Source organism: Heteronotia binoei, chromosome 7 (assembly GCF_032191835.1).
Source record: "Heteronotia binoei isolate CCM8104 ecotype False Entrance Well chromosome 7, APGP_CSIRO_Hbin_v1, whole genome shotgun sequence".
NCBI lineage: Eukaryota > Metazoa > Chordata > Lepidosauria > Squamata > Gekkonidae > Heteronotia > Heteronotia binoei.
This window is the reverse complement of record NC_083229.1, coordinates 74,165,837-74,187,460: the sequence shown is the minus strand read 5'-3', so window position 1 is coordinate 74,187,460 and position 21,624 is coordinate 74,165,837. Positions and strand designations below refer to the sequence as shown.

Genomic DNA, 21,624 nt, shown 5'->3' with positions numbered 1-21,624 from the left:
CATTGAAACAGCTTAAAAAGATGGAATCCCTCAGTTGAAAGACTTGGTGAAAAGGTGTGCTTAGCCCTGGCACAGAAGACATAAATGTAGGTGCCAGCTGAGCCTCGGGGGAGGGGGGGACATTCCAAAGGCAAAGTGTTGCCACTGAAAAAAGTCTTGTTTCTGATTGCCATCCACCTCACCTTCATAGGTGAAGGGTTCAGAGAGCAGGACTTGGGGGAGAGGATCTTAACTAGTAGACTGGACAGTACTGGAGGAAGTGGTCCCTCAAATACTCAGTTCCCAAGCCATTTAGGGTCTTGAAAGTAAGAACCAGCACTTACATTTTTCCAAAAACAGATGGGCAGCCAATATAGCTATTTCAGGACAGGGGGATATTATTCCTGTATTACTGAGCAGCAGGCTGTGTTTCACAGCCACTTTGCACCTTAAGCAGAGACAAGCCTGGATTAGCCATCAGGCCTCCCAGAGCCACCTTTCTATGCTCACTCTGGTCCTCCTCCACTCACCTTTGAAAAAGTCAGAGCTGACTTCTGGGTCCCTTCCCACAGTTTGAGAACCAGTCTTGGAAAGTGCCTGACAATATATAGAAATGTCATATTCAGGATATTTGAATGTTTTAACTACAGCTTGGCAAGTGGCACTGTATAACGTTATATTCTTTTTAATTCTTAGGTACTGTTGTGATGAAGATAGTTGCAACTGATGCAGATGAGCCAAATACTCTCAACTCCAAAATTGCCTTCAGGATTGTTTCTCAAGAGCCCAGTGAGCCTTCTGCATTCATGATTAACAAAGCAACAGGAGTGGTTCAGACTACAACATTCCGACTTGACAGAGAGGTCAGCTCTTTTTCTTCTTTTAATATCTATTTATAGAGAGAACTATGAATTTTACAGATTTTTTTTTAAAATTACTTGTACGAAACTAAGACTCTTAAGAACCTGAACCTTTAAATGCCCTGTTCACATACCCCCAGTAGCCTACAATGTCAGTGCGCCAACACTTATGCTGCAGGCCCATAGCTACAGGGGGGCCTTTTGGGCCCCCGCTTTCCTGTGGGTGGGCTGAACTCAGGGCTCCCAACCTACAGCCTTCCTCTCCACCACCACTGCAGCCTACACCATGGCCTCCTCCCTCCCCCACAATTCAAATCACAAGGGAGGGTGTACAAAAGCAACTGCATAATACTCTAATAATACCGTTAAGGTATTATTCAGCTCAGTATATACCAAATGCAGACTCCTATATATGACTCTTAAACACTTTTACTCTGATATATGTGCATGACTTTCAAAAGCGTGTACTCTGAAAATCTTTTTCGTCTTTTAGGTACTACTAGACTTGAATCCAGGGCTGCTACTAAACCTTGTTTGGGCTGAGTGGTTACCATTCTATTTTTTTTGTAGATCTTAATTTTTTTTAAATTACATTGTTTTTGTCTTTTGATCTATATCATCTTATCCTCATCCAAAATGCTACCATCGTCCCTTCACTTTACAAGGTGATGGTTGGGGAAGCTTCCTGTATACATTCCTCCTTTCCCAGCCTTTCCACCTACTGCAGCTTCCACTGCTACATACCTCAGAGAACTTCCAGGATCCAGTCAGTTAGCAACAAGGCATATCTCATTCACATACCTCTTAAAGGAAAGACAGGCATGAGGAATACTTCCTGCAGTCCTGAGTCCAGGGAAATGATTGCAGTAATGTTACTTTTCATGTGCAAGTAGTAGCATTAAGCTTCTAATTTAGATTTGTCTGTTTCTGTTTTTACACCTTACTTATGTTTACCTATTTGACTTTCATGCAGGAACACAGTAGCTATTCCTTAATTGTGGAGGCAAAAGACCGAAATGGAGATGCAATTGGGTTAGGGACAGAAACGTCTGTACAGATCAAACTTTTAGATGTCAATGACAATATTCCAGTTCTTGAAAAAGCCACAGTAAGTAATTTGACTGGAAAGCTTTCCTAGTACACATATTAAAATGATGTACTGTCATGACTTGCTAGTGACTGCCTTTAGGAGATGAAAGAGAGACTAAAAGACTTGTTTGTTTGCAGTATGAAGGAAGTGTTAAAGAAAACATGGCAAATATGGAAATCATGAGACTGAAGGTCTTTGACAGAGATGAGGAGTTCACTGACAACTGGCTGGCGCAATTCACAATTATATCTGGCAACGAAGGAGGCTATTTCCATATAGAAACAGATTCTCAAACCAATGAAGGAATTTTAACTCTTGTTAAGGTTAGTACCTGTTGTAGAGACATTTGAAGTTTGCTATACTGGTCCTGATTCAGTGCACAGCATTATTGTGGGGTAATGACACAGTCTGAGGGAGATTGTCATGCATAAATAGCAGAGCAAAATGGCATGGTGCCAGGTTGAATCAAAATAGTTCATGTTAGCATCTTTTGTACAGCTTCCAGCATTATACCTGCCTCTCTACTAACCATTTCAGATGGGGCAATTTCTCGGTATTCAGTTTTCAGTTCTAGTTTTTAGGAACCTGACTCCTCTCTCACAGTTATCAGAAATTAAATGGCTGAATTACTAAGTATAGCATTCCAAAGTAAGTTTCATTGACATTGTGGGTTTTATTTCCACATAAACTGTTTAGGTTCTGGTAGGAGTGATTCTGTGCCAAACGCAACACTTTTGTGTATGTAACTTTCCCAGTTTGGCCCTAATGGTAAGATTCCTGAAGTCAATTACTTGAATTGGAAGCTGGAGCCAGAGTTCTACAAGCAAAAGGACTACTTAGCTGGTCAAATAAGGCCAAATTTGGCAACTTGTACTCATCTGGCATTATGAAGTTTTATAGTTATGGGACCTGAAGCACATTGTAAGCATGTTTTTGTTAATCTCTCTGGAGTAGCTCCCATCCTCAGATTCTGAAGTTCCCACCTCTCTGAGTCTCTGACACATCACATAATATTGACAGGATTTCCTGTGGAGTTGAAACATTTAGTGTTCCCCCAACAAGCATACACCCAGAACACGAAGGGATTAATTATAGTCAGCACAGCTACAGGTACAAGTTTAGCATTTTTTAGCAATCAGAATGCTGTCATGTCTTGCTGAGACAACATAGTCAAGTCCAACCAGGCTATCTAGCTTCCTAAGCAGGAACACTCCTTGAAAGCCTTTGAAGCCATGAAGTTGAGGAAGATAGACAGGATAATGAGGTGGGTCTACAGAAACAGTAAGCCACAAAATCTACAAAATTTAATTAGGAAGTAGCAAATGAAGAGAAGGACATCCTTTAGTGGCAGTGAATTGAAGGGGAGAGACTTTCTCCTCCCTTTTATAGGTACATTTGTTGGGAAACCACACTAAAGGACAGGAGAGTGGCTAACACTGTCAAGAATTTTAGAATGTTTGTGTCTTGCCCGTGCATAAGAACTTCACAGTAGACATGATTGTGAACCATGAAAATGCCCGTTTTTAAAATAATATTCTAGTTAAAGCCTTTGGAAACTGTATTATGTCCTGTCAAGTGTCCAAGATATTTTGAGGGTGCATCTAAAAATTCACCAAGAATCAGAGTGCTTTTCAACTCAGAATGGGTGTATATTCCATGCATGGATCTACAAGTTTACACAAGTGATGAACTGAGCTCTGAATCAATGAAACTTAGACTGCAGTAAATTGTTTTAGTCTTTAAGGTGCCTCCAGACTTCTTTTGCTGCAACAGACTAACAGGGCTACCCCTCTGAAAAGCTAAAAAGTCTTGCTCAGCTCTGCTTCTAATGATAAAACACCAAATGGAAAAATTCATTTTAGTACTACTAATCTGAACATTTCAGACCAAATTCACTATGCTATCAGGAAAATCTGCTTGTTAGTATTGTCCAGTGCAGAAATTGAAGGGTATGTGCATTGAGGATTTTTTTCTTTTCTTTGCAGGAAGTTAATTATGAAGAACTACAGACAATGAACTTAAATATTGTTGTAGCTAACAAAGCAGCATATCACAAATCAATTATTAGTAGTGGTTACCAAGCTCAACCAATTCCAGTTAAAATTAATGTGATAAATGTGAAGGAAGGTCCTGTGTTTAAGCCCCAAACGCTAATAATTAAAGCAAACAGAACCATGAAAGTGAACCAGGTTATTGGAAGCTTTCAAGCTTTTGATGAAGACACTGGAAAAATAGCAGAACGCATCAGGTAGGATTCCTTACTGTTACCATAAATACTTCTTAGAGTGTACTATAGCTGCAGTCAAATGTCATAAACAAATGTCAGTTTGTTTCTGATGAGAGCAAGCCAGAAAACTCAGATCTGAACACTTTTTCCTTCCTTTTTCTTAGGTGCAGTATTTATTTAGTATTTTTATATCACTCAGAGCCCTGCAACAGCAGGGACTGGGCAATTCGTAAGTTTAATATAATAAATAAATATCTCCCTTCCTCCAAAAAGCTCAGGCTGATGTACATTGTTCTTCCCTTCTCCATTTTAACTTGGCGCCAACCCTGTGAGGTAGAACTGCAAATCAGGAAATCTTAAATAAAACACAAGATGTTGTGATATCCAACAGAAACGCTTAGAGTGGCTGGCGCAGGACATCACTGGTGCGATGACATCACATCCAGGTGATGTCATCATGCCACTCATGCAAAGCAAGTCCCCCACCAGACCTGCAGGGGACTTGGCAACCCTAGCATCTGTGTTCAGTGCCATCAAATTGCTTCCAACTTATGGTGACCCTAAACATGAGAATTAATGACCTCCAAAATGTTCTGTTATTAGCAGCTATGCTCAGATGAGCTTGCAAACTGAAGGCCTGTGTTCCTTGGTTGAGTCATGTTGTATCTTCCTCTTTTCCTGTTGCCTTCAACTTTTCCTAGCATTATTACCATTTCTAGTACAATCTAATACTCATAATGTGATCAAAGTATGTTAGCCTCAATTTAGCTTCTAGGGAGAGTTCAGGCTTGATTTAATCTAGAACCCACTTACTTGTCTTTTTGGCAGTCCATGGTATCCATAAAACTCTCCTCCAAAACACATTTCAAATGAACCAGCTTTTTTCCTACCAGCTTTCACACCCATGCATAGTAAGACATAGGGTTGCCAGATGTGATTTAGAAAATACTTGAGGGTTTTGGGGGTGGAGAGGAAGAAGAATTGCAGATTTATACCCCGCCCTTCTCCCTTAATCAGAGACTCAGAGCGGCTTACAATCTCCTATGTCTTCTCCCCCCACAACAGACACCCTGTGAGGTGGGTGGGGCTGAGAGGGCTCTCACAGCAGCTGCCCTTTCAAGGACAAGTCCTGCGATAGCTATGGCTAACCCAAGGCCATTCTAGCAGGTGCAAGTGGAGGAGTGCGGAATCAAACCCAGTTCTCACAGATAAGAGTCCACACACTTAACCACTACACCAAACTGGCTCTCAATGGAGGCAGGAGACTTTCCCATTCCTTAAAATACATAAATAAAAATGCAGCAGTGCAGTTCCCCTGAATACAGTCTTCATTTCCTCATCCCCCTAGCAGCTGCATTTCTGCTAAATGAAAGTGAACACACGCACACACACGCACAAAGCAGCCAAAATAAACCCAATTTGCAAGCACACATTTTTGCAATCTCACTGAGGCAATTTACTCACTGGAGCTGCTGAATGTTATCATCTGCTGTACTTCAACTAACTTCTTCAAACTAACAGGAAAATGAAAGCAGAACAGCCTAGGGGGTGGAGTTTTCCTCCAAACAGACAGAGGGACTCTGCTCACTTCTCTTCCTTTCACACACTCATCGGAAGACCCACGTGGCTCTGCCTAGTTGCTCTGCAAATCCACCTTTCCTTTTGATCTCCCTAACCACAGGATTTAAAGGGACACACACAGTCCAAAACACAGACCGTTTGCAGACTTTTTTTTAAGCCTTCACAGATTTGAAGGCACAAGGTGGCAGTTGTGGTGGGACTTCACCCTGCTGACCAGCTGGCTGGTGGCAAGGAGGAGCCTGTAAAACCAGGGAATCCCCCGCTGGGACCTGGGGACTGGCAAGCCTAGTAAGACCATATACATACATTTCTTCAAAAGAAAGTGTAGAAAGAAGCCCAGAGACTTAGGAAGAAACATGGAAAAATCAAATGAAGATATTTAATTATTTTGCAAAACAAACAGGCCCTATTATGTATATGCATCAAACTGGGTTTGTACACTAATTGCCTTGAATATCTCTTAAAATTTGTACAGGTATGCCAAAGATCGTGATGCTGAAAACTGGTTTACAATAGATTATAAAACTGCTGAAATCAAGCTTATTAAAATACCTAGATTTGACTCATCTTCTCTTGTCAATGGTAGTTACATTGGAACAATTTTGGCTATAACTGAAGGTAAGTGATGTCTCTCTTTCCCTTATTCCCAAAGAATGATCAGCATTTAATCCATGCAAATTCTGATTTGTCCATTGCTTAAAACTTAAAGCTAGCTTTGAAACAACAACCATGCCCAATCACTATGCTATCTGAACAAGACTAGGAGACAGTCCACACATTTTTGGTTTCATTAGCTAAGCTGATATTTGTAGCTGTGACAGATTACAAATAGTTGGTGGACCTCATCTTAGTCCTCCATAGTGGGTGTAGAGGGCTTGGTGATAGGGTGGGTTTTGTTCTCATTTGAACTAGGTTATAGAAAAGGCAAGAAGCAGCAGGATTCCTCCACACTGCTCTGAAAAGACTTCTGTTGCTTACCTTCTCCGGATCTTAGCACAACAGAGCTCCAGGAAGGAGATCTGTGTGCTTCTTAGCATCCTGTTTACCTGCTGGTTGCATTTATGGATGCCTAGCAAAGGACTATGACCCTTTCGCTGTTTTGTGGAGAACCTGATGAATGGGTGGCACAGAGCAGATATAATTGTGGTAGTAAAGATCTCTGATAAAGCTATCACACTTCCAGTATGACAAGAAAATCTGATTTACTTACAAATATAAATGCTCTATTATTGTTGTGAGAACCACTAATCCAGAATCACTCAACAAGCTTGTCTGATGTTCACAATACCCAGTATTGTGGGTATCTCACTGAAAATGTCAAGACAGTGTGCGATTGCAATAAAAAAGGCCAACGCCATGCTGGGAATTATTAGGAAGGGAACTGAAAACAAATCAGCCAGTATCATAATGCCCCTGTATAAATCGATGGTGCGGTCTCATTTGGAGTACTGTGTACAATTCTGGCCACCGCACCTCAAAAAGGATATTATAGCATTGAAAAAAGTCCAGAAAAGGGCGACTAAAATGATTAAAGGTTTGAAACACTTTTCCTATGAAGAAAGGTTAAAACGCTTGGGGCTCCTTAGCTTGGAGAAACGTTGACTGCGGGGTGACATGATAGAGGTTTACAAGATAATGCATGGGATGGAGAAAGTAGAGAAAGAAGTCCTTTTCTCCCTTTCTCACAATACAAGAACTCGTGGGCATTCAATGAAATTGCTGAGCAGTCAGGTTAAAATGGATAAAATGAAGTACTTTTCACCCAAAGGGTGATTAACGTGTGGAATTCACTGCCACAGGAGGTGGTGGTGGCTACAAGCATAGCCAGCTTCAAGAAGGGATTGGATAAAAATATGGAGCAGAGGTCCATCAGTGGCTATTAGCCACAGTGTGTGTGTATACACACACACACGTATATTGGCCACTGTGTGACACAGACTGTTGGACTGGATGGGCCATTGGCCTGATCCAGCATGGCTTCTCTTATGTTCTCTTATGTTCAGTGCATTGTAATTTTTGGCTGATTGTTTCCTTTAGTAACAAAGTTCTAGTCTGCAATTAAAATGCATCGTGGATCTTCCAAAATGAAGCACTGAATTCACATTAAAAGTTTTTACATATTCAGGAAAGCGATTTAACTTCTAAACAGTAAAAAAATGCATTCTTGTACAATGAAATATAAATTTTTGTGTTATATATTTTGCAGACTTCCCTTCAAAAACTGCTACAGGTACAATTGCTATTCAAGTACAGAATGTTAATTTCCATTGTCCAACTATCACAACACGAGCAACAACAATCTGTGCTGATGCAAAGTTCGCAAACATCACTGTTGAAGATCATGATACTTATCCAAATGGTGGTCCTTTCACTTTTAGTGTCATCGATGAGCCTGAAAGAATATCGGACAAATGGGTAATTGGCCAAGTGGATGGTAAGTAAGAGTCAGTATAATGTATTTTGTTACTGCTTTACCTGAAATTTATGTCCCATCTTCTGTGCATTAATTTCACCTTCCTCCACACAACCAGAGAAGGCATCATAGCTCAGTGGTAGAGCATCAGTTTTGCTTGAAGAAGGTCCCAGCTTCAGTTTGCAGCATTTCTAGTTAAAAGGATTGGGTAGCAGGTTATATGAAAGACCTGAGTCCCTGGAGAGCTATTGACAGTCTAGGTTAACAGTACTGATCTTGATAGAGCAATGGTCTGACCCAGCATAAGGCAGCTTTTTGTGCATAAGCCTTTCCAAAGGGAGCTTCCACTCTGGCCGAAGGGGTGCTGTGTGAGAAACACTACGTGGTAAGATTCCCCTTGATAGACTAACTTTCTAGCTATGTTGGGTTTTTAGCAGTGTGTGAGACTGAAATATGAGCTAAGAAAGCATTCATAAAGAATTAATATGTGGAGAAGGCAATAATTCTGCCCACTTCCTAGAATATTAGAACAATTTCATGTATATGAATAACTGCTGATAGGCAAGTCTTTCATAGGAAAGAGTGCAGCTTGCGCACCTGTCTAAGATAATAAAAGATACTTCTACCCACCTGTAAAATCTGAGAATCCAGATATAGTAATGGATTCATGATCATCCCCTGATTGCTCAGGGGAGTACATCCCATCCTAAGAAAGCTTTTCCACTCACTCTCTAGCATAGCAGAAACACCACCAAGATAATATCCCATCTTCTGTGCATTAATTTCACCTTCCCCCCCTCCCCAACCAGTCCATTACCTCCCTCAAACACTGCTGGACAGCTGTTCAGATAAATTATGACTTGGTTAATTCTGAGTTGGCAAACATGCACTGACCTAAAGCTTTAGTATATTTGGACCTCTGTAGTTGGGGAGGTAGGAGTAGGAAGGGCCTCATTGGAGCCAGGTATAAAATGTCTGAAGCTGGATTGACATACTTTATGTGGTACCAGCCTCCACAATTTTGTTTTGATTTTGTCCACAATTTTGTTTTGACCAGCATGTTAACTGCCGTGCGATAATTCTACACCCACAGGAATAACAAGGATTTGAATAGTGTTCCAAACAATTAGGGTTATGCATAAAGTGGCATTTCCTGTGGCTTTCATAATGTCCTCTTTCAAACGGGGTGGGTGGAAATCAGTTGCTTCCAAAAATACACTCTTAATAATACAGGACCAAGATCATATTGCTGTCCAGATTAACTGTGGAATGTGATACTTACCTTCTGCATTTCCTTGCGTTTTTATACTATTTGCTACTTCTGGTTTTTTTTTCAGCATACATATATGCCAGCTAGTACATGTATGAACCAAAAACATGTTGGTGGTTGTTCAAATTCTATAATGACTAGTTGGGTTTCCCTGGTTAACTCTGGAATTTCCTTAATGCTACGGATGTACCTTATCTACTATTTAGAAACACTTTAGTGCAGATTAAAAATTATAGTTAAACTGGTGCACTTGGGTCTTTGAAATTTTTTTACCAACAGTTATCTAACCTATAAACTGGATTATCTGGCTTGTCTCATAATCTTTATAACATGAAATTGCAACACTGTTTGATTGCAGCTGTAGTGATAATTTGGGTGAACTAAAGAGAGACTTTTCACTTTGTATTCCATTGCTTTATTTTTATACTATGTTTTGTTCTTTCTTTTATTTTTTGTGAAGGAGCTAGAGCACAGCTTGTACCAGTGGATATGCATCCTGGCTCATATGATATTCCCATTTTAGTAAAAGATAACCAAGGTTTCAGCTGTCCTGACCGACAAATTGTTCATGTCTCTGTTTGTACTTGTGGGAAAGATGGAGTTTGCGTAGGACAGAGAATTGTTGGCTCATCGGTTGTGCTGGGACCTGCTGCAGTTGCATTGATAATTCTGGCACTCTTGTTGTTGCTGTGTAAGTAACAAGACACTGAAACAGTTTTTCCATTGTTGGGTTTATGACTTTGTACATTATAAGAAAAATGAACCAACCAGAGTGAAGTTTCTTCTTAGTCTTTTGTCCCATTTAAATCAAGACAGCGTAAGAGTTTTTTAAAAAATTGTGAAGGACTGGTGCTGGCTATTCAGGAGTTTATCTTACTCCCTAACATGGACTCAGCGTGCCTTATAACATGTTATATTTTTCCATTCCAGCCTTACAAGAACTCTGTGAGGCAAGTCAGGTTGAGAGAATGTGGTGACCTAAGGCCACTGTCAAGGAGCCTTGGCATTTTTATATTTCCATATGCTGAAATATCTTTGTGTTTGGAGAATGGGGGAGGGTAATTGGTGCTTACATAAATAACAATCACAAGTATCCATTTATGCCCTGGTAAAGGGAGTAAAGCTGCTGTCTCAAAGCAGCTTTATCTCATCCCAGAGACAGCTCTCATTGCTTGGCGTTTAGGGAATGAAAGGTGTTGGTGGGGACCAGTTTGTTCTGCTTTTTGCACTGTGTTTTTGGTGGGCTGCATAACAGCCCCAGATAAGGTATAAGTACTGGTCACCCTCATAGGTGAGCTAGCTCTGACACAAATGTGTATTGCTACTGTTTCTATCTTTCAATAAAGCCAGCTTTCCGACCACACTGGAAACCTTGTTTAATTGAGGATAGTTCCAAAGCTGACAGCCACAAGCAAGTTTTCAGTGATAAAAGCATTTGAACCTGGGTCTTCCAGATCCCAGCTCAACACTCCAACCAGTATACCACACTGGTTTTTACTATGAATGGTGTCACATAAGAGTGACTCAAGAGACAATCTGAATCCAGCTGAAATAAGAGCTGTCTCCCAGAAGCAGCACTGAGAGTCAAGACCCTGTGGAGAGTCAGTGCTATTCCCTGGCTGGAAGAAGGGAGTGTGGTAATACATGAACTCGATGGGGAAATTATCTACCAAAACACTGGGTTTGTAGGTACAGGTTTATCACTGTTGTTAAAAACGGTGGCAGCTAAGGAGCCCCCCAAATCATCGATGGTTCCGAAGGTTACCATAAAATTGGCAGGAGAGGGGCTCAGGCTTGCTTCCAAAAAGCATACTTGCTTATCACTTTTGAGTTCTCCATGGAGATGACAACAGTAAGCCTTGCCTCTGCCTAAAACAGCACCTGTGGTGAAAAACTCCTTAGGATTACGTTTCAGTATTGAGAGATTGCAGCAGGGTGGTGGACTGAGGCTGCTATGTAATTGTGTCAGCCTTTAGAACAGGGGTGGCCAAACTTGCTTAATGTAAGAGCCCCATAGAATAAATGTCAGATATTTGAGAGCCACAAGATATAAATGTCTTATTTGATGTTTGAAATCAGGAAGGAAGATAGGGAGGGAGAGAGAGGGAGGTGGAAAGAAAGCAACTTTCAGTGTATTCTCCAAGCCGCTGGCTGGCTTGGCTTGGAGAAGTGATTTAAAGAGAGAAATTACTTCTCCAAGCTGGCTAATGGGGTAGTGGGGGCTTCGAGAGCTACACAATGTGTGTGAAAGAGCCACATATGGGTCCTGAGCCACAGTTTGGCCACCCCTGCTTTAGAACTAGGCATTAGCAAGAGGGCTTGAAGCTGAGATTAACAGAGAATTGGATCTGACCCAAGTGAATGAGTGATAAAATAAAACTTAAGTAAAAATATTCTGTTGTCTCCCAACACTGCTAACAAGAACAAGAAACTCTAACCCACAGGTGTCAGAACTAATTTGTTAGGACAGCCAGTTCTGACACAAATGGGACTTTGTGGGGCTCAACCATGTGTGTCATAAAATGGAATGGGAGGCAGCAGAGATACAAACTTTGTAAAGGACAAAGACAAACACAATTAAAGATATTATTTTGTTACTGAAAATACAAACATGCTTAAAACTCTTGCAATATTTTGTTTAAAATGTTAAGGTGGGTGAATAGTGGGATTTAGCAATGCAATCACAGCAGAGACTTAAAATATAAAATCCTCTGAGCCTGGGAAAACAATGAAATGGCATTGCAAGCTTCTCTCCTCCCCGCCCCCCGCCCGCCCCCAGGGTCTACTCAGATTGGCAGTGACTCTCCAGGGTCTGAAAAACAGCTCTTCTGACTCCAGCTGTATCCATATATGCCTTCAGGGGAAATTGATGACAACAAGAGCAGGCAGCTCTGTTGTGTGAACTCCTACGCATCACCATTTCTAAAGTGACAGTTGGTCCAATGCTGAGGAGGCCCCTTTTAAGCCATAATGATACTTTGGAAATATCTTCCTTACATGTAGTTTATTCTTCAATAGAATAAGTATCGATGACAAAAAGAAAACTTACAAGAGAAACAAGTCTCCTCAGCCTCAAAACTGAGGTGAGGAAAAAACAGAGAATAGCAGTAGAGATCCTCTCTCTGTGATAGCAAAAAGTGAACTGAGGAAGTCGTGCCCTCTTCCTGGTAATGTGATTGTTTTGGCAGGAAAGCATCAGAGGGAAGAGGGGCACTTCTTCCACAACTGGCCTGGACACTCACAGTACCTAATGTGGGACTGCACAGAAGCCATAATGGTGAACTAAATTTTGTAGCCTTTATGATTTCTGCAAATGAGGAGGGACTTTTTCGCACAGTTCTTCTACTATTACTGTGATCTCTGGAAATCATGCTGAGCCTCTCTCGACTACGGCCAGTAGTTTTACACATATTGATACATACTTTCTTCTTGTATATTTTATCTAAATTGTTTTATATAAATTGATAACCCCACACACACATTTTCACTTGACAATTCTCTAAGATAGGTTAGACCAAGAAAAAGTGACTAGCTCAAGTAAACGTCATTGCTGATTAGAGATTTGAACCCTAATCCAGTCCTAGCCTGACATACTGATGACTAGTACATTAAGTCTGTAAATAAACACCACAAAGTTAACAGTGAGGTCATAGTATAGATGCCCTCACCCACATACTCCATTATGCTTGTTATTAGATCCTTACCCATTCCCATAGATATGAAAAGCCAAAGGTGGTCACCTGAAAATGTACAAATCCACCATAATGTTGCTTTAGCTCTTGGTTTTATGAAAGGAATGCACCTGTCTATCTACTGGGGTAATAGGAGCTGTGGGGAGGATGTCTGTGAAAGAAATCACATGGGGGTATCAACTAAATTCTCTCCTGCCTGAACATAAGAACATAAGAGAAGCCATGTTGGATCAGGCCAATGGCCCATCCAGTCCAACACTCTGTATCACACAGTGGCCAAATTTTATATATATATATATATATATATATATATATATATATATATATATATATATATATATATATATATATATATATATATATATATATATATATGTATGTATGTATATACACTGTGGCTAATAGCCACTAATGGACCTCTGCTCCATATTTTTATCTAACCCCCTCTTGAAGCTGGCTATGCTTGTAGCCGCCACCACCTCCTGTGGCAGTGAATTCCACATGTTAATCACCCTTTGGGTGAAGAATTACCTCCTTTTATCCATTTTAACCCGACTGCTCAGCAATTTTATTGAATGCCCACGAGTTCTTATATTGTGAGAAAGGGAGAAAAGGACTTCTTTCTCTACTTTCTCCATCCCATGCATAATCTTGTAAACCTCTATCATGTCACTCCGCAGTTGACGTTTCTCCAAGCTAAAGAGCCCCAAGCGTTTTAACCTTTCTTCATAGGGAAAGTGTTCCAAATCTGTAATCATTCTAGTTGCCCTTTTCTGCACTTTTTCCAGTGCTATAATATCCTTTTTGAGGTGCGGTGACCAGAATTGCACACAGTATGCCAAATGAGACCGCACCATCAATTTATACAGGGGCATTATGATACTGGCTGATTTGTTTTCAATTCCCTTCCTAGTAATTCCCAGCATGGCGTTGGCCTTTTTTATTCCAATCGCACACTGTCTTGACATTTTCAGTGAGTTATCTACCATGACCCCAAGATCTCTCCCTTGGTCAGTCTCTGCCAGTTCACACCCCATCAACTTGTATTTGCAGCTGGGATTCTTGGCCCCAGTGTGCATTACTTTGGACTTGGCCACATTGAACCTCATCTGCCATGTTGACGCCCACTCACCTAGCCTCAACAGATCCCTTTGGAGTTCCTCACAATCCTCTCTGGTTCTTACCACCTTGAACAATTTAGTGTCATCCGCAAACTTGGCCACTTCACTGCTTACTTTCAACTCCAAATAATTTATGAACAAGTTAAAGATCATGGGACCCGGTACTGAGCCCTGCAGCACTCCATTGCTTACCGTCCACCACTGCAAAGACTGCCCATTTATACTCACTCTCTGCTTCCTATTAATTAGCCAGTTTTTGATCCACAAGAGGACCTGTCCTTTTACTCCATGACTCTCGAGCTTACTAAGGAGCCTTTGATGAGGAACTTTATCAAAAGCTTTCTGGAAGTCAAGGTAAACAATATCTATTGGGTCTCCTTTATCTACATGTTTGTTCACCCCCTCAAAGAAATGTAACAGGTTAGTGAGGCAAGATCTTCCCTTACAGAACCCATGCTGAGTCTTCCTCTATAACTCGTGTTCATCAATGTGCCTACTCAGTCCTTGATAATGGTTTCTACCAACTTTCCCGGTATTGAAGTCAGACTGACTGGCCTGTAGTTACCCGGATCTCCTCTGGAACCCTTTTTAAAGATGGGGGTGACATTTGCTACCTTCCAGTCCTCAGGAACGGAGGCAGATGTCAATGAAAGATTACATATTTTTGTCAGAAGATCCACAAGTTCAACTTTGAGTTCTTTCAGAACGCTTGGATGTATGCCATCCGGACCTGGTGACTTATTAGTTTTTAATTCATCCATCAGTTGTAGGACCTCCTCTCTTGTCACCTCAATCTGGCTCAGGTCTTTCAACACCCCTTCCAATAGAAGTGGTTCTGGAGCAGGCAAACACTTCTCATCTTCCACAGTGAAGATGGAGGGAAAAAATTCATTTAGCTTCTCAGCCATTTCCTTATCCTCCTTCAGTAATCCTTTTATCCCTTGGTCATCCAAGAGCCCCACTGCCTCCCTGGCTGGTTTCCTGCTTCTAATATATTTGAAGAAATTTTTATTGTTGGTCTTTATGTTTTTTGCAATATGCTACTCATAGTCCCTTTTTACCTGCCTGATCAGTCTTGCATTTGATTTGCCATTGCCTGTGTTCCCTTTTATTAATTTCACTTGGACTAGCTTTTCACCACTTAAAGGAGTCCTTCTTACCTTTTACAGCTTCCATTACTTTGTTTGTTAACCATGCAGACCTTCTCTTATACCTATTTGTACCTTTCCTAACTTGTGGTATATATTTTATCTGCGCTTCTAGGATTGTAGTTTTAAATAGCCTCCAAGCTTCCCCAAGGGTTTTGACTGTATTTACCTTTCCTTTCAGTCTCCTCTTCACATGCCTCCGCATCTCAGAGAATTTACCCCTTTTAAAGTTAAACGCGGTTGTGCTGGTCTTTTGGGGCAACTCCCTATTTATACAAATAGTGAAATCAATAACATTATGGTCACTGCTCCCAAGCGGTGCGATCACTTTTACATCTCTCACCAGGTCTTGGGCATTACTTAGGACCAAAACCAGGATCACCCCACCCCTGGTAGGTTCTGTGACCATCTGCTCCATAGCAGTCATTGAGAGCATCTAGAAACTCAGTCTCTTTCTCTCGACCAGAACACATATTGACCCAATCAATCTGCAGGTAGTTAAAATCACCTATGATGACACAGTTTTTTTGTCTAGCCACCATCTTTAAGCCTTCCATCATATTATAGTCATCCTCTGTCTTTTGATTTGGTGGGCGATAACAAACTCCCATAGTTATATTGCCTTTTGGGCCCTCTATTTCAACCCAAAGCATTTCTATAAGGGAGTCTAATTCTCTGACCTCAGTCTTACTGGACCGTGTGCCCTCTCTGACATCCAGAGCCACCCCACCTCCAAACCTTCCCTCCCTATCCTTCCGGTATAACTTATATCCAGGAATCACCATGTCCCACTGATTCTCCTCATTCCACCAAGTTTCTGAAATTCCCACAATGTCTATGTTTTCTCTCAACACTAAGCATTCCAACTCACCAATTTTACTTTGAAGACTTCTAGCATTTGCATACAAACATCTATAATTTCCTAGGCAAGCTAGGCTCGCCACCTTCCTCCTGCTGCCTCGAGACTCTGGCAGGCAGTCCATTCTGATTGTCACCATCTCAGTGGACAACTCTGATCCATTACTCGGTAGAAAAGTATCAGCTAACCCTTCATCTCTTTGAGATGAGTCTTACCGAACCAGAGACATTTCATCTCCTGTTGGCTTTTCCCCTAGATTTAGTTTAAAAACTGCTCTGCCACCTTTTTGATTTTAAGCGCCAGCAGCCTGGTTCCATCCGGGGACAAGTGGAGACCGTCTTTTTTGTACAGCTCCCGCTTCTTCCAGAAAGCATCCCAGTGCCTAACAAACTTAAACCCTTCCTCCTTGCACCATCGTCTCATCCACACATTGAGGCTTCTAATTTGTGCCTGTCTCTCCAGCCCTGCACGTGGAACAGGTAGCACTTCCGAGAAGGCTACCTTGGAGGTCCTGGCCTTAAGTCTCCCACCTAGCAGCCTAAATTTTTCCTCCAGGACCTCACGACTGCATTTCCCCACATCGTTGGTGCCAACATGCACCACAACCACCAGCTCCTCCCCAGCACTGTCTATCAGCCTATCTACTACACGCATAATGTCCACTACCTTCGCACCAGGCTGGCAAGTCACCATATGGTCCGTACGCGGTTTTGCCACCCAGCTGTCTACTTGCCTAAGGATCAAATCACCAGCTACCAAGACCCTCCCTCTCTCCCTGCCCAGGGATGGTTCCTTGGTGCGAAAGCGTTCCCGTTCACCAACCAAAGAAGAGGTCCCTTCTGAGGGCGCATTCCCCTTATCCTCAGCCTGGTGCCCTGTTCCCTCTTGACCCTCACGCTCCCTGGCAGCAACGGGGCTGCCATGTTCAGAGCGGGGCTCAACTAACACATCCCCGAGAGTCTTCTGTGAGTGCCTAACTGACTGTCTCTGCTTCTCCAGGTCAGTCACCTTAGTCTCAAGGGTACGAACTCGTTCCCTGAGGAACAGGAGCTCCTTGCATCGAGCACACACCCAAGACTTCTGTCCTGTCTTTGATTACCTAAAACGATTACCTAAAATGAATTGATACAGATGTTACTTTTACAAATTGAAAAATGTATGTGCCTTCATTCTTGCTTATTGGTGCTTCATAGATATTTATGTTCTTTTACAGTGTTGCCTCTTTTGTTGCTGCTGTGTCGTGCTGGGTCAGCTGCTAAGAAAGGTTTTGCAGCAATACCTGATAACAGCGAGGAAATGTTGCGTAACTGGAACAGTGAAGGGGCAGCTCCTGAAAACAAGGTTTCTTTGTTATATCTTTATTCTGTATTTGGTACCTTGGCATTTCAATCTTTAGATAGAGGCCAACAAAGCTACTTATAATACCACTAGGAATAAGGCCCATTGTGTGTGGGGGATATGATGGACTCTAGAAAAAGACTCTGGTCAACTGCTCCCCCCGCTGTCTTCCTAACCACACAAGTTAAAGCATTCATTCTCCTCCCCCCTACCTCCAGGGGAGCAGATCTCTGCAATCTGGAGAGTAGTTGTGATTCTGAGTGATCTCCAGTCCTCACCTAGAGATTGGCAGCACTGGTTCCCCAGGAGGAAATTGCTGGTTTGGAAGGTGGAGTCTATGGCATTCTACCTGTCTGAGGTCCCACCCCTCCTCAAACCCTCCCTCTCCAGGTGCCATCCCTCAAATCTCCAGGAATTTCCCAACCTAGAGTTGGCAACTGCTAAGTAACACTGGCTGTCATGGGGGGCTGCTGCTGAACAGCAGCAAGCAGCCAGGCCTAGATAAGTCATGCCAGTCAGGTGGCATCAAGTCACCTAGAGGGTGTTGCCAGGCCTAAGGTAGCCAACCTCCAGGTGGAGCCTGAAGATCTCCTGGGATCACAACTGAACTCCAGACAACAGATCTCTCTCCCCATCCTGGAGAAAAGAACTGCTTCGGAGGGTGGACTGTATCCCATTCTATTCATCTGAGGCCTCTCCCTTTACTGACAGAAGTTAGTTGCCTAGCAACAACCTGTGGTTGGAGTGAGGCTGAGGGGAGGATGGAGAGAGGGAGTGGCAGGAAAGAGACAGCAGCCATGTCTCTGAGGAAACATGGGGGAGGGACGGTGGCTCAGTGGTAGAGCATCTATTTGGGAAGCAGAAGGTCCCAGGTTCAATCCCTGGCATCTCCAAAAAAGGGTCCAGGCAAATAGGTGTGAAAAACCTCAGCTTGAGACCCTGGAGAGCCGCTGCCAGTCTGAGAAGACAATACTGACTTTGATGGACCAAAGGTCTGATTCAGTATAAGGCAGCTTCATATGTTCAACATTCCCAGCAGGACCAGGCCTTGCCACCTAGTCGCATTATTGCAGCAGTGGCTCCTTGGCTACGAAAGCTGCGTGTGCTGGGAGGCTATCTGTTTGGGCTGTTGATGGGGCAGCAGAAGTCTGTTGCCAGTGATGCTTTTTGTGAAGCACATAGAGAAGAGTTGGAGATGTGGCTGTCCCTGAGGTAATATTGTTTTGGTGGTTTGTTCAACATTCCTGGGCCTGCAGTAGGCGGGGGCAGGAGAGTCAGCCAATGGGAGGTCAGAGACACTCACTGAGCTGTGATGGGCCAATGGTTTGTAGTGTGCACCTCTAAGCCAATGAGAGCACTCTATTTGGCCACCACCATAGGGGAATTATTATCTAAGTGCTATTATCTTACATCTATTAATTTCAGTACTCAAAGTGTAATTCACTTATCTGTACTCTTTCTGGTCCAAAAAGAAAGTTTGGATAAACTCATTAGTCTAAGAGGAGACATGGAAGTGTTGAGTAGACCTGTAATCTTAAACTTGGCTACTTGGTAGTAAGTCCATTTATATCAGTTGGGCTATAGCCTTCCAACCACTACCTGAAATAGTAAACCTGCATCTGGGTTATCCCACTTCAGATTGCAGGTTGGACACACATGGCTGAATGTTGCTCGACACACATTTTTTCACACAGTAAATGTTCATATTAGATAGAACTGTTTCTTCAGTTGACTGTATGTGTAGAAATATGTTACATGCTGCAGCACTGCATCCCATAAGCCCCCCACTACCAATGTGGTACAGTCCAGATCTAATTCCTTGCATGTGTGTTTGTTGAGAATTGGACATTTCCTAAGACACAGGATCAGGCAGTAAGATAGCTATTTTTAAAGTATTTTTTCCAATGCAGCTAAACTGAATGGTGTGGGAAGAAAGATTGCATAAAAGCTGTGCTCAGCTAGCAGTCATTCTTGGGTCCTGGGAAGCAACTGGGCTCTGAGTCCTTCTGAACAGACCTTGGGAACAGTACATCTAACTGAACTGTTTGGTTTGTTCTAGTATTACATATTCTGTCATGGGTTTTTAGAACAAAGCTATTCTGACTTTTCTCCCAGTGCATAGCACATAAAATATCTCATAATGAGTCAGATTAGCCTCCAGTCACCTCCAGCCAGTCCACTCTGCTGTGCTACTTAGCAATTGAATTGAATTCTGTTTATGGTTTATTTGCTATCTGTGATGTTAGGCATTCCTAAACCTCATCGTTCCCCCCTCCTTGGATAACTCTGCGTCAAATATGGGAGCTGGAGCAGCAGCTGCAGGTGCAGGAGCAGCAGCCACTCAGGTTGGCGGCTCTTCTGTGATGAAAGAACATTACAACAACATCAAAGTGACCAATGGACGATGGGAGGAGCAAAGAGCTCTTCTGTCTGGTGCAGGTTATAGAGGCATGGAATCAGGGGGAGCATCAGTCATGGCAGCTGGAGGAGGCATGGCTGCCAGAGATACCATGGTAATGGGCTCTGGAGGAACTATGGGTGCAGGAGGAGCTATGGCCATGGAAACTGGAGGAGCCGTGAATGAAGAGTTCTTGAGAAGTTACTTCAATGAGGTAAGATTCTGGCTTCTTGTAGAATCTCATTGTCTTGGTTTTTTTCCCCTTCTCTCTCTCTCTCTCTCTCTCTCTCTCCCTCCCCCCCTCCCTCCCTCTCTCTTTCTCCTTGTGTGTGTGTGTGTGTGTTACGTAGTCTTTAATATAAAAGATACCTGTTGACTGAAGTGGGTTCTAGGGACCATATCAATCCAGTCTTGATCTCCTTACACTGGCTCCCAATTTGCTTCTTCTGGGTTCAATTCAAGGTGCTGGTATTGACCTTTCAGCCCTAAATGGCATAGGACCCACATACCTTAAGGACCACCTTCTATGATACAAACCTACCATCGACTCTGATCATCTTCGGAGACCCTGCTTTGGGTGTCCCCACCATTTGTGGATAAAAAGATGGCAATCCAAAAAAGGACTCTCTCAGTCATGACCAGTGTTCCCTCTAAGCTGAGTTAGTGTGAGCTAGCTCACCATTTTTTAGCCTCCAGCTCAGACATTTTTGTCATAACTCAGGAAAATTGGCCCAGAGCAAACTAATTTATGCAGTAGCTTACAACTTTAATACCAGTAGCTCACGAAGTAGAATTTTTGCTCACAAGACTCCACAGTTTAGATGCACCAAAACTTTAGATTAATCTCTCTCTCTATTGTTGTCTACCACCAGCAGATGAAAATTTTTTGTTTTGTTTGGCATACCTGCAGTAACTGTTACTGGTTTGCCTCCCTTATTGTGTCACTGTGTGTATTTATAGGGTTTGATTGAATTGGTCAGCTTATATATACTTTATTTTAATTTTTAAAATGTTTTTATGTGTGCTGCTTGGAGGACCCTATTTGGGTGGAAAGGTGGCATAGAAATATTTTAAATGCATAATAAAATAAATAATTTGCTGGATGAGACTAAGGGATGCTTACAGTGCACTTTGCAACTGGATTTTATTGTGTGAAATGGCAAAATCCACTTGCAAACTAACTGAAACTATTACTTAAAACTATTACTTAACATGTGTGAAAGGACCCCTAAGGCAGGGGTGCTGAACTCATTTGTAATGAGGGCTGGATCTGACATAAATGAGACCTTGTTGGGCTGAGTCATGTCGGGTTGGGCCAGGTCAGGTGTGTATCTATTTAAGATTAGGTAGCAGAGATATAAATTTTATAAAGAACACAGACAAACACAAATATATATATATATTTTAAATTAAAACATGCTTAAAACGTTAGAACTCATTGGTCTTAAAGATGCTTTCTTTGTATTTCTCCCACGGTATCCAGGGAACTGGGCAAAGGAAGCTCTGGCTCTTTCCTTCCTTCCCCAAGAGACTGGGTGGGGGAGCCTCAGCCAAAAGAAGGAAGAGAGGCTTGGCTCAGTAGCTCTGCTGTGTGATTGAGAGAGTCTGTCAAAGCAAGCTCTCCCTCCCCCCCCTTCTCCCCAAGGGA

General features: G+C 42.3%; 1 protein-coding gene across 1 annotated transcript in view; it reads left to right on the top strand.

Moving 5' to 3' along the window:
• Positions 1-21,624, top strand: part of DSG2 (desmoglein 2) — a 34,385-nt gene that overhangs the window by 7,404 nt on the left and 5,357 nt on the right. The window contains exons 5-13 of the mRNA XM_060243858.1: positions 676-842; positions 1,813-1,947; positions 2,067-2,252; positions 3,915-4,177; positions 6,213-6,355; positions 7,944-8,171; positions 9,881-10,111; positions 17,454-17,581; positions 19,825-20,190. Coding sequence (XP_060099841.1) covers positions 676-842; positions 1,813-1,947; positions 2,067-2,252; positions 3,915-4,177; positions 6,213-6,355; positions 7,944-8,171; positions 9,881-10,111; positions 17,454-17,581; positions 19,825-20,190 — 1,847 coding nt within the window. The remainder of the gene's footprint in view (positions 1-675; positions 843-1,812; positions 1,948-2,066; positions 2,253-3,914; positions 4,178-6,212; positions 6,356-7,943; positions 8,172-9,880; positions 10,112-17,453; positions 17,582-19,824; positions 20,191-21,624) is intronic.